Source organism: Achroia grisella, unplaced genomic scaffold (genome assembly GCF_030625045.1).
Source record: "Achroia grisella isolate CSIRO2021 unplaced genomic scaffold, CSIRO_AGI_Agris_v1 utg780, whole genome shotgun sequence".
Lineage (NCBI taxonomy): Eukaryota > Metazoa > Arthropoda > Insecta > Lepidoptera > Pyralidae > Achroia > Achroia grisella.
Window position 1 is genome coordinate 8,544,542 of NW_026713020.1, and position 23,585 is coordinate 8,568,126.

The window sequence follows — 23,585 nt, forward strand, 5'->3', positions numbered from 1 at the left end:
TTATTATTATTATATAGCTGTACCCACAACTTGGTCCGCGTGGAATTTAACTTTATTTTTCTAAATTAAAACAATTTTTCTGAAATAAAATTAGCCTAAGTTACTCCTTATTACATCAGGTACCTACCCATAAAAGTCCACTCAAAATCGGTCCATCCACTTCAGAGATTAGCCGGAACAAACAGACAGACAAAAATTGTAAAATCTATTATTTTGGTGCATGTACCGTATTTATATATATGAATATAATGTAGTAAAACACGGTTATTTCAATACTACAAACAGACACTCCAATTTTATTTATATGTATAGATAGGTAATTTCATATGTTTATAACGCGACGCTATTGGTCAGGCAGGTGTGACGTAGAAGGCTACTACATCTGTGCTACTACAGACTAGTTTGCAAACTGAGAACAAAAAAAATTTTAAGTTAGTATCAATTTAGATATTAGTTTCAAATTAATATTGATTTCTTTATCTCCATTTACAGAGATGTGTGTTACAAGTTACAACCTATTTGTATTCTAAAATAAAATTAAAAAGAAATAACAAAAAGGTTAGTCGACATCACAGAAGACCGAAGAGCTGGCAGCTACCTCGGACAAAGAATTAGTCTAGCCATTCAAAGAGGGAACGCTACCAGTATCTTCGGAACTTTGCCTAAAGGGACTCCTTTTGATAATATATTTTAGTTATTATATTTTTTAAGGTTTTTAATTTTAGTATCTTTGTTGTATAATTAAGTTATGTATATATAATTTGTTATTACTTAATACGTAACCATTAAATACCTGATCGAAAAAATTAAAAACTATTTTGATGTTATAAATATTTTTATGTTATTTACTAATATAAACTATCTAATAAAAAAACCAACAAAAAACCGATTTATTATTTATAATTTAAATACTTAACACTAATTTATTGTTACATAGCATTGGAATGGTATAAATGCATTGTTCTTAGAACATACAAACATAATTATACCTGTAATGAATTTCATTTAAAATTTTATATACTTTGTGTTATACAGTTCTATTTTATTTGGCACTAACTGTACCCGCAGATTCGTCCGCGTGGAATTTAACTTTATTTTTATAAAATAAAACAATTTTTCTAAAATACAAGTAGCCTAAGTTACTCCTTATTACATTAGATACCTGCCAAAAAAGTCCTATTAAAATCGGTCCAGCCATTTCAGAGATTAGCCGGAACAAACAGACAGACAAAAATTCTAAAAATGTTATTTTGGTGTATGTACCGTATTTATATTCATGTATGTAGTAAAAAAACGGTTATTTCAATATTACAAACAGACATTCCAATTTTATTTATAGGAATATATATATAGCATAATAATATATATATATATAGATAGGAATTCGAGTTCATTTACCTGTTGTATGACATATAAATAACATATTTTATAGATTAAGGTGTTATTTTATGGAAGGTCATTTCTTTTTTTAATGAATTTACATCATTTTATTTAATTCCGCTCCTATTAGCGTTGTTTGGCGCAGTTTGGTCAACGAACAGTCAATACTTCACTTCCAAGCTATATCCGACAGCTACAGCTCTACTATTCAATGCCTGATGCGTCGTTCCGGCGAAACACGTGTCGCAATATGTGAATAGACTCAATAACGGTCGATATTTGATCACCAATAGAGAAGGTCGTAACGCTTCCAGTACCGGTGATCAGGTTTCCGCACTTAATATTTGTGATCTCTCTTATGATAGTGTAAGTAAACAAAATAATATAAATACATTAAGTTACCTTATATATCACATATAGAATTAACACGAATATACACTTAATTAGACTACTTATATTTAATTTTCATTATCTTATAATATTAATTATTTATAGTTTATTACACAGAACTTAAAGTTGTATTTACATCTAAAAAGTTCCTAGTTAGACGCGACCGCAACTATACTAGTTACGTAGTATTTGCTATTTTGAAGAATCAGGCGTTATCGGGCGGCGGGGATTGTAGGTCCGAGAACGTGTCGGGCAGCCGGCGGTGCAGCGTGTCCGGCATCAGCCGAGTCAGCAGCGCGCTGCACAGCGGCAGCGTGCCGTACAGCACCGTCGGAATCCACCAGCCGTACACCACCTGCCGATACCACACCAATAACTTCTTAGCGTTGATATTATCCAATACTAGCTACTCACCTCGGCTTCGCACAGATGTATATGTAAACCTTCCTCTAGAATCACTCTGTTTATTAAAAAAAACCGCTTCAAAGTCTGTTGCGCAGTTTTAAAGATTTAAGCATACATAGGGACGGACAGACAGCGATTCGTTTTTAAAAGGCCGGCAGCACACTTGCAATTTCCCTGGTGTTGCTCATTGGCAGCGGTAATCATTTACCATCAGATGAGCTCATTTGTCCCCTATGCTATACTGTATAAGCAGACTTACATAAAGAGATGATAATACGTAATCACAATACTGTACTGACAATTTCATGACCCCGGTTATGATGAGGATGTTGGAATTGATATAGAAACTGAAGATGGTGGGTATAGTGGAAATAATGATGAGGATGGTGGTTATAACGACGAGGATACTGGCAATGATGATAAGGATCGTAGCAATGATGATAAAGATGATAAAGACGGTAACAATGATGGCTAGTGTAGATGAGTTGAGGAATGTACTGACCAGCAGGGGCACGAGGGGCGCCAGCATAGCACCGATGCGGCCGCAGGTGGAGCACGCGGCCAGCAGGCGGTGCCGCGCGCGCGTCGGGAACAGCTCCGCCGTGTACACGTACAGCGCGTTCAGGGACATGGTGGCGCCCACCTTGCCGCACAGGTAAAACACCGTGCCCACCCATCGAGCCGCTGCACACACACACACACACACTCAGGTTATATTGCACGTATTCGAAAGCTCGAGTTGGGCTTCAGCCTCTTCATAAGTCTTTCCACGGGTTTAGAGTGCCATCTGCACTCACATTGTGCGGTGAAGCTGTAAAGGCCAGCTGCGGCTAACGGCTTTGGAATAGTCCGATAAAAGCATACATTGCTCTACGTACTAATCATTAAGAGAGGAGAGCAGGGAAGGAGGTTGTCCGTAATATGAACTAATAACGTCATTGCTAGCAATAATCCTATACTATGTCTGGTTGATTTGCACGCGGTTCCCCCTGGAAACTATCAGAAAAATATCTAGTGAATTTCAAATTTAAATTCTAAAAATCATTTATTCGTGTAGGACATTTTAGCCGCTTATGAACATCAAGTTTTTACATTATATTTTTTTTCCCTACCATCCAATTCGGTATATAGATCCAATTGGGAAGAACTGGCAAGAAACTCAATTGAATTACTTCTTTTTTAAAAGCCAGTTTATTTACAATGTATAGGTATTTATATAGGTGTCTATGTTTAACATTAAATGAAAATGCCGTGCAACTATTGCCATGCACGCTCGTCATTCAAGTAATCGTTTAGTGAGTAATAGGCTTTGCTCAGTAAATATGATTTAACAGATGTTTTGAATTTATTTAAGGGTAATTTCAATATATCCTTTGGTATCTTATTGTAAATTTTTATACCTATTCCCATAAAAGACCTATTGACTTTTTCTAAATGGTACTTAGGGATATCATCATTCATCGTTCATATAACATGAACTCTTACATATCATATTATCATCTTATCATCCTCCACTGATTGCCCGCTAGTGTAAACCGTTAGTGGAGAAAGATAAGATGAGCATATGTCTGATATGTCTCCTCGGTGCGTCGACCATACTGACAAAAAGCGGGTTCGGGTGAGATTGGGCGGAGCGGAAGTAACGTCGAGAGGCTTCCTTCATGACCCAGTACTCACAGTGGGGCAGACAGGGTATGACGATGAGCGAGACGGCGGTAAGTAGGAAGGCGCCGGTGAGCAGCGGCCGCCGCCCGACGCGGTCCAGCAGCAGCGTGTTGAGGAGCAGCGCCGGCAGCTCGGCCGCCGCCACCAGCGCGTAGTTGCCGTGCGCGGAGCCCGACAGCGCGTGTGCGCTCACCGCCAGCCCGTAGAACACGAACACAGCGCATGTCCACCACACGAAGCATACGGCTAGACGGCGACGCAGCGCACCGTATCTGACAATTTTTTTTTTCATGTTAATCGGCGATCAGTCAGAAGACTATAAGCTGATGTACATAACAAAATAAACTTCTTCTGTTCTTCTGTGATGTATTTAATCAGTGCAGAAGTCAGCATCTCTGCTTTTCTACATTTACTTTTTCTCTTCAGTCTCTTCACCGTATGAGAAGGTATCTAACAAGTCATAGTATTATGAAATAGAAATAATCATCATTCAAATAAACTTAATATAAGGCCTCTTGTCAGCTATAGCTACATTTTTTTCCAATTGTTTTGTTCTATAATTAAACGAAAAACTTTCTTTGTCCTTCATGGTGTACAGGGAGGTAAGATTTGGCTTTGTGTTTTACGGCCGATTGCCACCTGACGCCAAGGTTGTACTTCCACCAAGAGAATTTTGGGCGCCGCCGTTGGCTCTTGTCGAGCTCTTCCGCCGCCATCCCTTCTGCGCGACCCAACCTGATCGTGCAGCACTGCCAGTGGCCTCTGCTTTGATTACCTCAAAGAAGCCCACTGGTAGGGGTTTCATTACGAAGTAACCTTCTCCGGCCTGTTGTCCGCGAGGGCTATTTTATTTCACCCTTACCCTCCAGGTATCCATTTGCAAGAATAACTTACGAGTGTTCCCCTATCCGCCACCTGGGGACACGTTCTCTAGGGGTGAGGCTCCCCGGGTGCACCATACCATTATCATCCATAAAAATATACTCACTTGATCACAGCTCTAAATAATCCCTCGTCTTCGCAGACGTCTGGTTTATTGTTCAACTGCTCAGTTTCACTCAGCAACATCTTCTCTAGACCCTCGGCAGGAATGTTAAGCTTGTTACACCTCATTGCCCGGCTGACCACTCGTACTGCCTCAGCGTATCTGACAGGAGCAGTGTCGATATAATAATGTTAAACATATGTAACTCAAAGGTGACTGACGTAGTGATCTATCAATGCACAGCCCAAACCACTGGACGGATCGGGCTGAAATTTGGCATGCAGGTAGATGTTATGACGTAGGCATCCGCTAAGAAAGGATTTAGATTAATTAATCCAAGGGGATAAAATATGGGATGAAAGTTTGTATGAAACTTTGTCAATTTTAAACAGATCGGGCTGAGACTTTGCATGCATAAAGCTACTATGACGTAGGCAACCCCTAAGAAAGAATTTTGATAAATTCCACCCCTAAGGGTTATATCCCCTTAGGGGTGGAATTTATCAAAATTCTGGTGGATAGTATGTATTCGCACATTTTGACTTGTAAAATGTGAACTTACAAGGATTATTTAATAGAGCAACACACAAGTTTCTTGCTCGTTCTTCTTTTGATGAGACAGCTTTCCGAATGAGCGGTAGATTAAAAAAAATTGTTAGACTATTCAAAAGTGCTTACATTAAGTTTATTTGAATAAATGATTTTGTATTCTGTTCTACTTACCTTCCCCTGGTCATTAGCCAGCGGACGCTCTCCGGCAGCAACCACGGGTACAGCAGTATGAGGAAGGCGACAGGGTACGCACACCGCGCCCACAGCCGCCAGTACCCGGTGAGGTAGTCGAGCAGCGACAGCATCGAGGTGCCCGCCGACATCGGCACACCCAGCACCAGGCTCGCAAGGATCCTCTGCTCCACGCCCAACCACTCGATCACTGCGACAAGTTAATTTGTATTTATTTGTTACTAGCTGTTGCTGCGACTTCAACCGCATGAAATTTAACTTCTATTTTCTAAAATAAAAGTAGACTAAGTTACTCCTTATTACATCAGTTACCTGCCAAAAAAAGTCCCGTCAAAATCGGTTCAGCCATTTCAGAGATTAGCCGGAACAAACAGACAGAGAGACAAACAGACATAAATTATAAAATAAAATTATTTGGTGTTACATACACCGTATTTATACTCATATGCATGTAGTAAAATACGATTATTTCAATATTACAAACAGACACTCCAATTTTATTTATATGTATAGATTGCCCATAATTTGTATAAATCATTTATCAAGTCCCTGAGTTTTGAGGTAGGTATAGAATATACTGGTCCGGTCCCTTAACACAGTTGCTCCTAAACGCGTTACAGTTACTCACACTAGAGATATCATTAGGTACATAGTATAAAATAAAGTCGCTGTCGCTGTCTGTCCGTCCCTATGTATGCTTAAATCTTTAAAACTGCGCAACGGATTTTGAAGCAGTTTTTTTAATAGATAGAGTGATTCTGAACGAACGAACTATATATATAATACATGTACACCCGGGCGAAGGCGGGGCTAGTAGCTGGTCAACAATAATAACCGGTTCATTTGTTTTAGTCTCAGTAAAGGAAGTAATTTTAAACCTATTTTTAACCAATGTGGTCCTTCGAGCCGGATAGGACACCGGACCAACACTAGACAAATGAAGCAGTATGCTAAACTACTAAAACGCCGACGCCGTTAATAAATATAGGATTAATAAACAAACAAATAACATAACATAACAAATACTTACTGAGAACGAAAGCTGACGGATACACACTGGCACCGAACATGGTCTCCAGCACCTCAGCGAGCAAGTACGCGGAGTACGAGTTGACGAAAGACTTGGCGAGGCCGAGCACACCCGCGCCGCACACACTAGTCAACAACGCAGCACGGCGGCCCCATCTGCAAACAACAATAATAATAGAAATAGAGAAATAGAAATAATCTTTTGAATAGTAGTACTTTTGAATAGTCACATTTTTTTTTTATTCTACCACTCATTCGGAATGCAGACTCATCACAAGAAGAATGAGCAAGAAAATTGTGTGTTGCTCTTTTAAATGAATGTTGTTTTAAGTAGATTTACATTAACAAGGATTAGGCATGCGACAATCAACATAGAAACCGCTACGCACTTAATCTCTGTTCAATCAAAAATATTGGTACTCTTTATTGGACCAATTTAAATATAAACTAATTAACAGAAAAATTTCTACGCAACAAAAGTCGGCCTTATCAAGCCTTACAGCGTCCTTATCAAGCCCTAAACGCAGCCTTATCAAACCTTAAAGACAAATAAAAGCCTAAAAGCAATCTCTTGATCGATAACCTTCAGTAGTCATGCTCTCTATCTTTCCTATGATGACAATGTCCGATTGAGCGGTAGATTAAAAAAAAATGCTATGACTAATAAAAAGTAAAATGAAAACTTAATTCAAAATTAAGTTTATTTGAATAAAGGATTTTATATTGTATTCTATAACCACGCCAGGGTATGCCCACCAATGGCACGCGTGCCATTGACGGCACGCGACACAACATTTTGGGCACGTCGGCGATCATAAAACTGTTTGAAGAAGCTGGCTCATGATATTTTAACAATATTTTCACCTACCTATGCCTGCGAGTCATTATTTTCAGAGATGAATAACATTAAAAACTCGGTTAGAAACCGTTTGACAGATGAATCCAGTTCAGCATGCATTTTGCTAAAAGCAACATCGTACAAGCCTGACATAAATTATTTGTCATCTAACCTGCAGCAACAGAAGTCACAATAATTTTACAGTAATTTAATTTATGCGGGTAATGAAAACAATCCAAAATGTACCTCTTTTGTTTACTTTATTTCGTAGAGAGTTTTGATAGTATTTATTATTATTATTTTCTAAATAATCAGAAAGTCAAAATTATTTGATGGCACGTCAATGACCCCATCAAGCATTTTATGGTAAAATGGCACGCTGATGCATAAAGGTTGGCCTACCCTGACATAGTACACACAGCTAATAGTAACAATATTATAAACTCAAGTGATATTGATGTAATATTGAATACATATCTTTATTATTTACTAGCTGAACCCGAAATTTATAGCCTACTAGCTTTTTTTTAACCGCGGCTTCGCTCGCATTTAATCCATTAAATAACTTCATTACTGGCTACTGCATGGCACTGATTTATAATTGATTGGTTCGTTCGTAGCAAATAGTTGAAATTTTCTTTTTTTGCTTTTTATAAAAAGTTTTTATCGATTCAGAGATGTTTGCAGCAGCGCGGATAGATGGTTTGAAGCCATAATGCGAAATAGAACTGCATCACAGAAGAGCGCAAACAGCCTCCTAAACACCATACCAAATATGTCGGACTATCCGCTCCAGAGACACGGGACATCGCTGCACTGCTGCGGACCCAGTGCTTCTGGACGTGGAAATAGGCATAAATATATGAATTGAATGAATAAAGTTGTAATTTCCTAACATAGTTCAGAAGTTGTTTACTAACGTAATATGGATGCATATCCGAAATAAATAAAAATAAAAAGTATCATATATTCATTCTAATACCTTTAAGAACATGTGTACAATATTTTATGATGATCGGTTCAGTAGTTTTTGCGTTAAAGAGTAACAAACATCCATCCATACTCACAAACTTTCGCGTATAGAATATTAATAAGATTATTATTATATATAGTACTAGCTTTTGCCCGCGGCTTCGGTCGCGTTAATTTATTCCCTTAAGGGTGGAATTTATCAAAATCCTTTCTATGGGGATGCCTACGTCATAGTATCTTTATCATGATATCATTATGCATGCAAAATCTCAGCCCTATCGGTTTAAAATTGACAAAGTTTCATACAAACTTTCATCCCCTATTTGGTCCTCTTGGGGGTAGAATTAATCAAAATCCTTTCTTAGCGGATGCCTACCTCATAACATCTGCCTGCATGCCAAATTTCAGCCCGAGCCGTCCAGTTGTTTGGGCTGTGCGTTGATAGATCACTATGTCAGTCACCTTTGAGTTATATATATTTAGATTACAGTTCTACCTGTCCGAGATGAAACCAATGATCGGCAGTGAGAGGAGCATGCCCACGTTGTGCACGGTGCCCACCATAGAACGCTTCCACTCCTGGCACGCCAGATCAAACTGCAAACGTTTTTTATTATTTATTTTTTATTTATTTATTTAATTCAGGCTACATGACCCATATTATAAATACCTTATAGACTAACATACATAAGAAATAATAATCAAATATGTAAAATAAAATTATCTGTATATTACAATAGTTAATATTTGTAATAATAATCTCAGGACAATTCACACAACCCATCTAGACTCAAGTTAAGCTAGCTAAAGCTTGTGTTATGGTTACTAGACAACTGATACAAATACATAGACTTTTTTGTAAATACATACATATTGTACATAGAAAATACCCAGACCGATACAATCAAACTCATGAAAACAAATGTTTGTACCGTGTGAGGAATCGAACCCGCGACCATCGGAAGTAAGACGGTATACTAATCCACAAGGTCAGCAAGGACATGATTTATGTATATTTATTTACATTCATATATGGCTTCAATGGTCCAGCGGTTTCGCACACCGCTTTACTTCCGATGCTCGCGGGTTCGATTCCTCACACGGTACAAACATTTGTATTCATGAGAGTGATGAGATGAATGTGAATTGTTATTAGATTACTATTAGATTATATTATATACTAGCTGTTGCCTGCGGCTTCGCTCGCGTAGTATTAAGTATTATTATTAATTAGGTGTAGTTTTTGCTGCTTTACTTTTGTTCAGCGTGTGTAAAAAAATTAGGGCCTACAAAATCTAAGAAGATTTATACAAACTTTCATCATCTATTTTATACTCTTAGGGGTGGAATTTATCAAAATCCTTAGGGGATAGTAGCTTTATGCATGCAAAATCTCAGCTCGATCGGTTTAAAATTGACAAAGTTTCATATAAATTTTCATCCCCTATTTCATCCGCTTGGAGGTAGAATTAATCAAAATCCTTTCTTAGCGGATGCCTACGTCATAACATCTACCTGCATGCCAAATTTCAGCCCGATCCGTCCAGTGGTTTGGGCTGTGCGTTGATAGATCACTATGTCAGTCACCTTTGAGTATATATATATTTAGATATATGATATCGCGTGAAAGAACGTGTAAATTCAATAATTTCTATAAAAAAAATTACTTTACCTCAGCAACAATACTACTGTTGGTCCTATAGACAAATCGCTCGCAAGTTATTGTGGTAGCGTTGTCGAAGGAGCTCGGTGAACAGTCACCGTCAAGCGGCTGATATCGATGGCATTGACCACCAGCGCTGGTGGATGGCAGCGCCCACTCCGACCACGCCGGCATCCATTCTTCGGGCGGTGGTGAGCCGGATGTGAGGTTTCCTTCACACTCTGGCACGTGGCATCTGGAGATGATAATAATCTGTTATACTATATTTAATAGCTAGCTGTAGCTGCGACTTTGTCCGCGTGGAATATAACTTTATTTTTCTAAAATAAAAGTAGCCTAAGTCACTCCTTATTACATCTGCTACCTGCCAAAAAAAGTCCCATCAAAATCGGTCCAATAATTTCGGAGATTAGCCGGAACAAACAGACAAACAGACAGACAAAATGGTAAAAAATGTTATTTTGGTGTACGTACCGTATTTATATTCATATGCCTGTAATAAAAAACGGTTATTTCAATATTACAAACGGACACTACAATTTTATTTATACATCTGCCGTCTTCCATAAACACCCGCAACACTAGGGGTAAGGCACGTGCGTTGTGGGCCTTTTAAAAAGGAATTAAGCTCTTTTCTTAAATATCGTATCAGTTCGGAAATACCATTGATGATAATTAATTAAAAATAATTCAATAATTTTGTATTAAAGGTACAACAACTATTTAACAGAGCAACACGCAAGTTTCTTGCTCGTTCTTCTTGTAAGGAAGCGGTAGATTAAAAAAATAACTATGTCTATTCAAAAGTGTCTAAATTTCAATTTATTTGAATGAAGAATTTTTTATTCTATTCTATTCTATTCTGATTTTGTTTGGGAGTAGATGGCACGGTATGTAAATTGTCAAAGTTATTATTATTCAAAATTCAAGGAGGATAAGGGAAGGTACTCCTTCCCTAATTTGTGAAATACTCTTATATTACACGCGGACAAAGTCGTGGGAACAGCTAGTGTTCGCATAGAAGTTAACTTTATTTTCCTAAAATAAAAGTAGCCTAAAGAACTAAAAATTATTTTGTTCGTCTTAATTTATTCGTTCCATTAGGCACTGATAGGTTCAAACTAATACATTTACATCCTGCATCATCCCTTATTTTATCCCCATGGGGGTTGAATTTATCAAAATCCTATTTAAGCGAACGTCTTCATCATTGTAGCTCCAATCTTTAATTTCAGTTCAATCAGTCGAAAATCAGAAGATTTATATATACTTTCATCCCCTATTTCATCCCTTATTTTATTCTATTCTCTTATAAAGTTGATAGCACATATGCTGACTCATTCACTGAGCATTGTTTAGTTCCATCCCATCAAACTAAATTATGACTAACCGCGTCAATTGGGTTTGTCTACATAAACGAGTTATGTTTCATTGAACCAAATAATGGTGCGAACATTATTCGGTGTTTTTATTAAGTTCAATTGAACGAAATGTCGCAACAAGAAGACTGATGATGGCCTCGGTGGTCTAGCGGTTGAGCACACCGCTTTTCTTCCGATGGTCGCGGGTTCGATTCCTCGGTTCAAACGTTTGTATTCATGAGTATGATTGTTTGTATCTGTCTGGGTGTTTTCTATGTATATTATGTATGTATTTACAAAAAAATAGAATAGAATAGAATAGAAAATCATTTATTCAAATAAACTTACATTGAAGCACTTTTGAATACACATCACATTTTTTTAATCTATCGCTCATTCGGAAAGCTGTCTCATCACAAGAAGAACGAGCAAGGAACTTGTGTGTTGCTCTTTTAAATAATTTTATTATTACTTTACATTTTTACCAGCCACGGCTGGATTCTTACAGTCGTCAATCATGTGTAAGGGGTTTTTGTAGTTTTTTTTTTCACGACCCCCAATATTTTTATGTTCAGTATTGGATGTCTTCTTAGTCGTCTCATTCTTCTTATTTCTTGATTGTTATTAGTTGTTATTGGTATTTATTATTTTAATTTTAGCAGATGGGACACCTGACACGCCTCTAGCGTTCAATTTATATATTCAACTAGCTGTACCCGCAACTTCGTCCGCGACCACGAATTTAACTTTATTTTTCTACAATAAAAGTAGCGAAGTTACTCCTTATTACATCAGCTACCTGCCAAAAGAAGTCCCGTCAAAATCGGTTCAGCCATTTCAGAGATTATCCGGAACAAACAGACAGACAAAAATTGTAAAAACTGTTATTTCGGTGTATGTACTGTATTTATATTGATATGCATGTAGTAAAAAACGGTTATTTCAATATTACAAACAGACACTCCAATTTTATTTATGTGTATAGATTTATTACTAACATAGCATAAGTTATGTTACTAATATCTGAACTGACGGTAGATTTGACATATCATAAGAGTCTGTAATAGACCTACATGAACAAATATACTAACTTATTATTATTTTTAATTTTGTAGTGGTCAATAAAGCAAATAAATAAATATTATCGGCCTATGAAAGTAAAACATCAGGTTATTGTAACCGAACTGAACACGTATGACTTACGTTCTAATTTTAGTGCGGAACAACTATTCTATAATTACTACACTATTTATATTGTATACAGCACGTGTAGTGTCACTAACTAGTCGGCGTGGCACGTGTGACATTGTGACCGTCACTGTGACAACTACTCACTATGGGGGGAAGGGGATCGATAGAAATGGGGACCGAGACCTCATTGAAATGTAATGTAATGAAATTTATTTATATATATAATACTAGCTGCACCCGTGACTTCGTCCGCGTGGAATTTAACTTTATTATTCTAAAAAAAGATGTTTTCTAAAATAAAAGTAGCCTAAGTTACTCCTTATTACATCAGATACCTAATATGCACGGCAAAATTATCGCGATATCCAATGCCGTAAACAATATTAAAAAAAAAAATAGGTGGTCGTTTCGTCTTTGTTGTTGTCGAAAAAGTGTTCTGATTATCGTTGTCGTAATTGTCTATATAGATTTGTTTACTGAAGTCGTGAATATTATAAGTTTATTTACGAAACAATAAAGGAACGCAAGAGTTGATACTGCAGAGCACCTATTGTCGGTTGTGGCGGTAAACAGGTAACCTATTCAAAAGGTAAGTTCGGACAAGCCCGATGTTCTGGGAAGCCTTGCTGAAACCGAACCGGCAATCCAAGTACAAGGTGAGTGCTTTCCTAATTATCAATCTCTTGTTCAAATCCTATTGTCCACTAAATACAGCTGCATTGAAAATTATATGTCAGTTGTTTTCATAACACTGCCAATAAAATTCCAGTCAAAATCGGTCCAGCCATTTCAGAGATTAGCCGGAACAAAATTGCATAGTAACAGTAGCTGACCCGGTAAATATTGTTACACCATATAAATTAATATTGCTATTAAAAAATAGGGGTTGGTGATAGAAGGGTGAAAATTTAGGATTGTATGTATTTTTAATGAGACGTAATAAAAAAAATTTACGAAAAAATAAAAAAATAATTTTTGGGGTAAGGTACCCACTTAGGGTACAAAAAATAGTTATAAACCTGTTCTTAGACCTACTGAATACATATATAAGATTTCTTCAAAATCGGTCAAGCCGTTTCGGAGAAGTATAAACACGAAACTTGTGACACGAGAATTTTGTATATAAAATTGATCAATAGATAAATTAAATAATCGAAATATAAATAGTATCAATATCGATTCCTATGAACCCGAGTTCACCCGCTGCTCCGAAGGCGTCAAGGCCAGTAATATAATTTGCCATTCCGTCCATGTCCCATACAAATTGACGTGGCGAACTCTCATGCCAAATTACCAGATAATACCGCCGTTGCAAGAGATTCTTAGCAACAATACAGTTTCTTTTTCACGGTCAGGAAAATTACTGGCGCTGGAAAACTTTGTTTATTATAAAAACTAAATCAAGTGCTCTAGAAAAAGTAGCCTGCGTTGACAATACGACATAGGCAGTAGGTTTTATAACAATAATCTCAATTGTATAGAACAACTAGTGTAATTCCATTTTTTTACCACTATAGTGGAAAATATGTCTACGGGCCATCTGATGGTAAATGGTCACCGTAGCCTGTACAACATTGCATGTCTGTCAAGTTTGAATTGTTTTCTACCCTTAAGAAACTTTTATATATCTTATATATAAAATTCTCGTGTCACAATGTTAGTTACAATTTTATTAAATTTTATATGCATATTCAGTAGATCTCAGAATCGGCTACTATCTATTTTTATAACCCTATGTGATAAGGGTTGTCCACCCGCTCATTCGGTAAGCAGACTTATTACAAAAAGGATAAGAAAGAAACTTGCTTGTTACTACTCTTTTAAATGAATGTCAGCATTACATTACTAAGATTTAGTCTGAATACAAACAGAATAGAAGAATTAATATGCTAAAATAATAATATTATATATATATGTATATATATATATATATGTATATATGTATATATATATATATATATGTATGGACCCCTTATTATATGGTACATAGAAATCGCATAGAATCCATACTTAAACGTTTTGTCTGGCACCTTTCTTATCATAGCGGAATGGCAAAGGAACTAAAATCATTTAATAAACGTTTGAAATATTTCAAACTAATGAGTCTCGAAGACAGGAGACAGTTGCTTGACGGTGCATTTTTCCATAAAATTATAAATGGTGTTCTTGATTGCCCTGCATTGCTAGAACAAATAACTATAAACGCACCCTATAAATTACCTCGCAGTAAAAAGTATTCCTTATTTGCAAAAAAGCGATTCAGAAGCAATTTGGGACACTTCTCCACCATTAATAGATTAGAAAATAACTATAATATTGTAGCGAGGAGTTCGGATATTGACGTGTTTTCTGGTTTCTCCAAGTTCAAGTCAACCACTCAAGAACACATATTGAGACAAAAGTCAAACCCGTTTCATTAACACAATTAAATTAAAACTTTAATATTTATACACATATAAATATATAAATATAATATAAATACATATATAAATATAGTATATATAAAAAACAAAAAATATAATAATTAAAAAAAAAAAAAAATAAAAAAAAATAAAAAAAAATAAAAAAAATAATAATAATTGTATACATATATATATATATATATATAATCATCTGTAACCAATATCGCGTGCCGTGGCAACCAGTAATTAAGTCAACACTATATACCTGAACTCTTCGCAAGTTATAATAATTGTAACCTCATAGTGTATGTCTTGTTGGTAGCTCAAATAAAAAAAAAAAAAAATAATAACTCAAAGGTGACTGACATAGTGATCTATCAACGCACAGCCCAAACCACCGGACGGATCGTGCTGAAATTTGGCATACAGGTAGATGTTATGACTTAGGCATCCGCTAAGAAAGGATTTTGATAAATTCCACCCTTAAGGGAATAAAATAGGGGATGAAAGTTTGTATGAAACTTTCTTAATGTTAAACCGATCGGACTGAGACTTTGCATGCATAAATCTACTATGACCTAGGCATCCCCTGAGAAAGAATTTTGATAAATTCCACCCCTAAGGGGATATATTAACGCGAGCGAAGCCTCGGGCAAAAGCTAGTAAAATATTGTTTTGTAAATTTTTGTAGCACAATTAACGTACAAGTTTAATATTTTGCACCTGTAAAGTGTCGAAGTGTGATACCAAGCACCCAAACACGCAAGATATAAGAGTATTTCTGTACACTGACCGACTTAATCGCTACAAAAATAGTACGAGTGTGTTTTAAAAAAAAATCTTAAAATGTTCTGTTTGTGTGTGTTGTTGGATGATAGTGGTACGCTGCACCCGCCTGCGATAACGGTTTACGCTGACACCAGTGGAAGGTGATAAAATGAGCTTGAGGTCAGGTCAGTTAGCACATCGTGGCAGATTCACCACGTATTTATCATGATGGTTTACAAGAGAATCCGCGTGGGGATCGCCTAACATGGTACATTGCTAGCTATGACGTCATCCGTCCACATTACTTCCTCCCTACAATCCCCTTCTCCTCTGTTGTAAGTTTTTTTATCTACTCTACGCTGTTGGCCGCAGCTGGCCTTTACAGCTTCACCGGACGATAGCGGGCGAGTGCAGATGGCACTCCAAACCAAAGGAAGGACTTATGGAGCGGAAATCTGACCACTTGCTTTCTATACCTTTATGTTATCCTGGTACTTTCATTGGAGTGTTGCAGTTTAAAGTATACGTCCAGGCTTATGCAAAGTGTCGTCTATATGTGAAAGTGCTTTTTACGGACTACTCTAACGCTGTTGGCCGCAGCTGGTCTTTACAGCTTCACCGGACGATAGCGGACGAGTGCAGGTGGCACTCCAAACTAAGGAAGGATTTATGGAGCGGCTGAAGGACAACTCCCGCCTGACGGATACGACTTTAGTCTGAGGGCACCGCTGGGGGTTCGAACCTCGGCTCAGGCCGTCGTACTTTCGATCCCCGTTTGAATTGCACGGGGGAATGATTGGAGGAACCCTGTTGCGAGTGTTGCGAGTTAAGATTGAGTACTGAATAAAATTGTTGTTAATTATAGTAACAGGTAACGAAGCTGTTTCACAGATAAAATATTTAATTTTGTTTAATTACTGCATTTTAATTACAATGTCTGTACAAGGGCGGATCTACCTAAGGGCTTTTCGGGCTGCACCCCAGGGCCCCGAGGATACAAAGGTCCCCAGTCTCCACTGAAACAATATTTAGAATATAAGAAAATATCTAGAATGTTAAAAAACCTATCATAAGGTTGGCAACCCTGAGATCAATCAACCCATGCAAGTGCGCGTCTATCGAAAGGAACGGGGAATTTCTGGTCGCTTGTTTTTGTTCGGATTTTTTTTTTGCTGAGTTATATAATTAGGTAGGTCCCTAAGTAGACTTAGCCCAGGGCCCCACACATTCACGATCCGCCCCTGTGTCTGTAATAATTTTTCGTGTGAATTTGAACACTATATTTAGATATGCTTTCATTTCGCAGTGCGCCGGTTGGCCTTGAACTGCTGACTCACATTGGTGATATAATTATCATCAATACATAATATTATACATTAAGTTTACAAATTATAAAAGATGATACGTAATATTTATATATAATTGTTATTATATATTATTATTGCTGTAGTAATAATAATATATCGGTTTATATATACAAACATTATTGACATACTTGGCGAAACACATAACTGAATTTGAAAGCGCAGAAGAGAAGATGCAGAGAGAATGCACAAGAAGGAAATATATTATAATCAAGATTGTATCTAGAATAGAAGTTGTTAGACACAGTGCACGTTATCAGTGTGTAAAACTGTTTAATAGATTGCCTAGTGATTTAAAAAATTATATTTATAAAACCAATTACAAAATTATACAAAAAATATTTTAAAAAAAATGCTTTTACTCCTGACTCCTACTCCTTACTGAATTTTTTCATGAATGACCGTTACTGTAGCTCAATTCGGAAATTTTTGGTATTACCACAGATAACATAATATTACATAGTATTACTATTATTGATTTTATTGTTATTGGTATTATTATTATCTTGACATTGTTATTTTAGATTTAGATTATTTCATTTTGTACTTTGAAATTCAACACAATAATTATTATTATGAATAAATGAATACTAATACCGAGCGAGGAATCGAACCCGCGACCATTGGAAGTAAAGCGATGTGCTAAACCGCTAGATCAGCGAGGCCGTATGAACAATATATTATTGGAAATTAAATTTTAGTTAGGTATACTTAAAATTAAGACTAGTGGTCCGCCGGTCACATAACCTGGTACTCACAATATTTCAAATCATTACATAGTATAAAAAAAGTCGCTGTCGCTGTCTGTCCGTCCCTATGTATGCTTAAATCTTTAAAACTACGCAACGGATTTTGAAGCAGTTTTTTTAATAGATAGAGTGGAGAATTCTAGAGGAAGGTTTACATATAGAATACATGTAGACGCAGGCGAAGCCGAGTTAGAAGAAGAGAAGAGTTTAGAAGCTTGAAACTTATTTTTTAGGCTGTTGATTATATATATACAAATAAATTGGGTTGCTTACAACCCAATTTATTTGTTGTCTATTTGTATTATTTGTAATCCCTTAGGATTGAAAGGGAGATGAAAGATTGTATGGAAGTATCGTCACTTTCAAAGCTAGAAGCTTGAAACTTATTTTTTAGTCTGTTGATTGAGTTGTATCGATTTCTGTATGGAAATTTTCATTTTTGAAACTAGAACGATGAAAGTTTTTTATTGAGTCAGATTACTAAATATTTTTTCACTATATCACGCGGATGAAGTCGTGGGAACAGCTAGTATAATATAATTGTAACATTGTAATTAAAATTTGACTGATTGTTATAGATGTTAGTTTAAACAAATGTATGAGTAGATAGTATAAAGCAACATCACAATGGAAATTTTATATTTTTGTTGGAAAATCTGGTATTGAAAATAAAGTTACAAGGTAAACTCGCTCGTTCAATGCCCAGTCAATGACCGGAGCAGACCCAAGTGGCATAGCAATAGTTGTTATTCTCGGGAACTAAATTTATTATTTATGTTAATAAACGAGATGGACATGTTCTCAATGTGTAACGTAACAGGTGTACAGGTAAGGAATATTCCGTACTACGACATTACACAGTACAGTTGCCTGATTTTTTTTCAGCCTATAAAGGGCAAAAGGTTAAATAGGCAACAAAAATAAGGGAATTTAGTTTTTAACCCGGATGTTCCCGGTCATCATCAAAAGACAAATTGTCTAGCGTAGATCGATCGATTTAATAATAAAAAACGGAGCATTCAAATACGGGACAGTCACGCTGGGCTAACTGATCTCACTTCATGCTCATCTTATCATCCTCCACTGGTGCCCCGCCAGCGTAAACCGTTAGCGCAGGCGGGTGCACCATTCCATTATCATTCTTTAAAAAAAAAAATACGGGACAGTCAGTCCCGCCGGGACATTTTAAAATAAGCCTAAAATACGGGACGTAAAGGGAAATACGGGCCGTCTGTTAAAGTTAGTAATTCGTTTTATGGCAATTGCGTAAGGTTTTACAATAAAATATCAGAGTCTGTTATAAATCTGCCAGAAAAAAGATTTAAATGTCAAATAAAACAGGTCCTTTGGAAAAAAGCTTACTATAAAATTGAAGAATTCGTTAACGATAATAATGTTTTTATAGAAAAACTTTAAATCTATAGCACTGACAATATTATCTGATTACATTAATAATGAGTGCGTAGCGACTTCTATGTTGATTATCGCATGCCTCTTACTTGTTATACTGTAATTATTTATATAAAAAAAAAACATCTATTAAAAAGAGCAACACACAAGTTTCTTGCCCATTCTTCTTGTGATGAATCTGCATTCAGAATGAGTGGTAGAATAAAAATATGACTATTGTAAAAATGATGGTAATGAGTTTATTTGAATAAAGATTATTTATATTTCTATTTATTTCTATTTCTGGCAACGTTATCACATAGTCTATATGTATAGTTGGTTGTATTTTAATATTTTCTCTATTTGTGTATTTAATTGAATTAGTGCTGATTGGTAGTTTATATTCACACACTTCAACTTAAAAATGTAACAATGAAAGTATTTAAAAGAGCAACACGCAAGTTTATTGCTCGTTCTTCTTGTGATTATTCTTCTTCTGAGACATCTTTCCGAATGAGCGGTAGATTAAAAAAATGTGATGCCTATTCAAAATCGCTTCAATGTAAGTTTATTTGATTTTCTATTCTATTCTATTATGTATGTATTTACAACAGAACGGAAACGGAACTCAGCTTGCAAAGCAAACTAGTAACGGAACTGAACAGACGACATGGAAGTACCCACTGTCTGTTTGGTAAGGAACAACTTTTTAATGGAACTGGTCGATTTCTAGTGAGTACATACGAGCTGCAGTTATTGCCACATACTCCGCATAAAATGAAGCAGTTGACGACGTATCCGAGTTCACAAGGGCCGTTTAGGAACTAGGCGGCCATTGAATTAATGCATAAGAAAGTGTACATCAATAAATTGATAACTTTATGAAGTGGTGGTCACTCAGTAGTGGTTTTGTTTTTTCATGGATGATAATGGAACGGTGCACCCGCCTGCGCTAATGGTTTACGCTGGCGGGGCACCAGTGGAGGATGTGAAAATGGACATAAGATCAGGTCAGTTAGCCATCGTGACAAATTCACCAAGAATTTATCAAGATGGATTCCAGGGGGAACCGCGTGGAGATCAACCTGACATGGTATGCCTATTAGGAAGTAAATTATGGATAAAAAACGTTGTGGGTATACTAAGTTATACCTCAAAGTTTTTCGTAAATTTCTACATTGATGATTCTGAGAGTAAAATAGAATAGTCATCACATTTTTTTAATCTACCGCTCATTCGGAAAGCTGTTTCATCACAAGAAGAACGAGCAAGAAACTTGCGTGTTGCTCTTTTCAATAATTTTATTATTACTTTACATTTCTAAGTTTAAGTGTGTGAATACAAACCACCAATTAGCACTAATTCAATTAAATACTCAAATAGAAAAAACATTGAATATATAACCAACTGGTTAAACAATTAATAAGAGGAAATCAGTCATAGTGATTAGAGCAGACCAGTCCCTACAAGCAGCACCCGTTCACGAGTATGACGGATGAGCCAACCATCACTGCGCTCGACCATATTTTAGGGAGCCTAATGACCCGGCCCACCACGCCGCCACATGTCTGGACATTTTAGTGAGCATGACTACTTAAAACACCAGACCACGTCATAGCTACTCACAATTGCCATCTGATAGTTATAGTATTCACATTTTACATAAGAATGCATGCGGCAATCAATACAAAAACCGCTACGCTTTCATATTTCTAAAATAATTAAATCAAGAAAGCAATGAGATAAATAAATTATAACGTTGTATGCTAATAAACTAATTATTTACTTGATATGTTGTCATCTATGAATTCATTGATCCTGTAATAGGCTTTCTTACACAAAAATTGTCATAATATGACTATTTAAAAGTGCTTGTATTGAGTTGATTTGAATAAATATTTTTTTTTCTGTCTTTCTTTCGTTCAATAGCCAGATTATAGGACAATGACCTAGCCCAATGTATCCCATATTTATTTCTTCCAGCATCCGACGCGGTCAGATAAAAATAAACTGTAGCTGGCGACTACCGTCTCTACTATTGTGTTAATGATTCACAACTCTGTCTACCGTTAATTTTTTTTTTCTTAGATTTTACGATTTTTTTTTATCATTTATAATATAAAAACTAGAGAATCTACCGAATCGATTTGATCTTTCTTTCTATTTTTCGCTCAATATTACCTTTCTTATTTTGTTCTATTCAAATATATTCCATTGAATTGTCTTTGGTCTTCCTTTTTCTTTAAATAGTAATTTATCATTTAATTTACATTAAAAAATAATAAACTGTACATTTAATGTCTATGTATATATTAAACTAGCTATGCCTACGACCTCGTCATTCTTCGACTTTGTTATTTTGGTGTATGTACCGTATTTATATTTATATGCATGTAGTAAATACGGTTCTTTCAATATTACAAACAGACACTACAATTTTATTTATATATATGGATAAGTACAGATATAGATGTAAACTTCAGAATATATTGACGACCTCGGTGGTCTAGTGGTTTAGCACACCGCTTTACTTCCGATGGTCGTGGGTTCGATTTCTCACACGGTACAAACATTTGTATTCATAATTATGATTGTTTGTATCGGTCTGAGTGTTTTTTATGTACATTATGTATGTATTTATAAAATAAAGTATGTATAATATATTTATATCAGTCAATCTGGACGATTCACACAGCGCCTACTGATAGTACATTGTCGCCGCATAGTATGACATTGTCACAATAACATATTAACGGAGTTGTTTCAAAGTTAACATAGTTAAACGAGTTTCAACACGACAGGTAGATACCTATATCTATACATATGAATAAAATTGGAGTGTCTGTTTGTAATATTTAAATAACCGTATTTTACTACATGCATATGAATATAAATACGGTACATACACCAAAATAACATTTTTTCCAATTTTTATCTGTTTGTTTGTTCCGGATAATCTCTGAAATGGCTGGACCGATTTTGACGGGACTTTTTTGGCAGGTTATTATGCATTATTTTATTTTAGACTAGCTACTCACCCCGGCTTCGCCCGGGTATCCATGTATTATGCAAGGAAACCTTCTTTAGTATCTATTAAAAAAAACTGCTTCAAAATCCGTTGCGTAGTTTTAAAGATTTAAGCATACATAGGGACAGACAGCGACAGCGACTTTGTTTTATACAATGTAATAATGATAAATAAAGTTAAATTCCACGCGGACGAAGTCGCGGGTACAGCTACGAGTATTATAGTTTACCATAAAATTATTCGTATTAAAACCCGTTTAACTATATTAATAATGAGTTAGTACTCATTATTAACGCAAATGATTAAAAATAGGTACGGCTTCAAAATATTTGGCATCGTCAATCATCTCAATTTGACAAAGTATCTGTATGTTTACACATATATTAGTGAACTCCATTACAATATAATGAACATCCTATTAAGAAATTATAGTTAGTAAAAACCGAACAAACAGTGTCCACATCTATACATATAAATGAAATTGCAGTCTGTTTGTAATATTAAAATAACCGCTAATACGGTAAATACGGTACATACACCAAAATAACATTTTTTACAATTTTTGTATGTCTGTCTAATCTCTGAAATGGCTGGCCGAGTTTGACAGGACTTATGTAGGTAACTGATGTAATAAATAGAAACTTAGGCTACTTTTATTTTAGAGAAATTCTTTGATTTTAGAAAAATAAAGTTAAAATCCACGCGGACGAAGTCGCGGGAACCGCTAGTATGTTATAAGAATTGTATTTATTACTGAATTTCATATCTAATTTAAACAGATATTTTAAAAAAAATACTCAATGACATTCCAACATTTTACAAGTTGTCAACAATATTCCAAAAGCAGGCGACGCTCTCGAGATAACGATAAGCAAAGTAAACAGTACCTGTAGTGTGCGGGAGCTGCTAGGAACACGTAGTTGGTGTTGTACATGCCCGTGAGGATCATCGGCAGCGCCAGCAGGACCGCCAGCCGCGCCTGCCACCGGCCCCAGCCCGAGCACCACGCCTCGCTACCACCCGACGTCATCCTCTATACAAAGTTACCAACACACTAACACTCCAGCTTATTATCACGGAAACCCGTTATAATATTGTAGTTTCTATTTTAAATCATTTAATAAATATATGTTTTAATTTTCAAACGTTAACGGTCTAATGTTGATTTATTGTTGTTATATTTGCAACGGGAATGGACGTATATGCGTCTGGAAGTCCGACGCAACAGTGCTTGGCGCGGCAACCGTTCAGGACTATTTCAG

The 23,585-nt window shown here is 36.1% G+C and overlaps 1 protein-coding gene across 1 annotated transcript; it reads right to left on the bottom strand.

Annotated features, from left to right (window-relative positions):
• Positions 1-1,831: 1,831 nt before the first annotated feature.
• On the bottom strand, positions 1,832-23,585 carry LOC131851030 (solute carrier family 22 member 3-like). The gene is made up of 9 exons (XM_059201454.1): positions 23,211-23,585; positions 10,081-10,306; positions 8,905-9,005; positions 6,600-6,754; positions 5,549-5,759; positions 4,829-4,987; positions 3,853-4,112; positions 2,678-2,859; positions 1,832-2,125 (listed from the first exon to the last, which is right to left on the bottom strand). Exons 1-9 carry the CDS (start codon positions 23,351-23,353, stop codon positions 1,976-1,978), a joined length of 1,587 nt encoding a protein of 528 aa, XP_059057437.1. The 5' UTR covers positions 23,354-23,585; the 3' UTR covers positions 1,832-1,975.

What these genes read in the sequence shown, in the direction of transcription:
- LOC131851030 (XM_059201454.1), bottom strand. Translation starts at nt 23,353, where the DNA reads ATGACGTCGGGTGGTAGCGAGGCGTGGTGCTCGGGCTGGGGCCGGTGG. An exon ending in TCCGTCAGCTTTCGTTCTCA is followed by an intron (nt 5,760 to 6,599) that starts GTAAGTATTTGT and finishes AACTTGTCGCAG; the next exon opens with TGATCGAGTGGTTGGGCGTG. An exon ending in TTATTTAGAGCTGTGATCAA is followed by an intron (nt 4,113 to 4,828) that starts GTGAGTATATTT and finishes AAAAATTGTCAG; the next exon opens with ATACGGTGCGCTGCGTCGCC.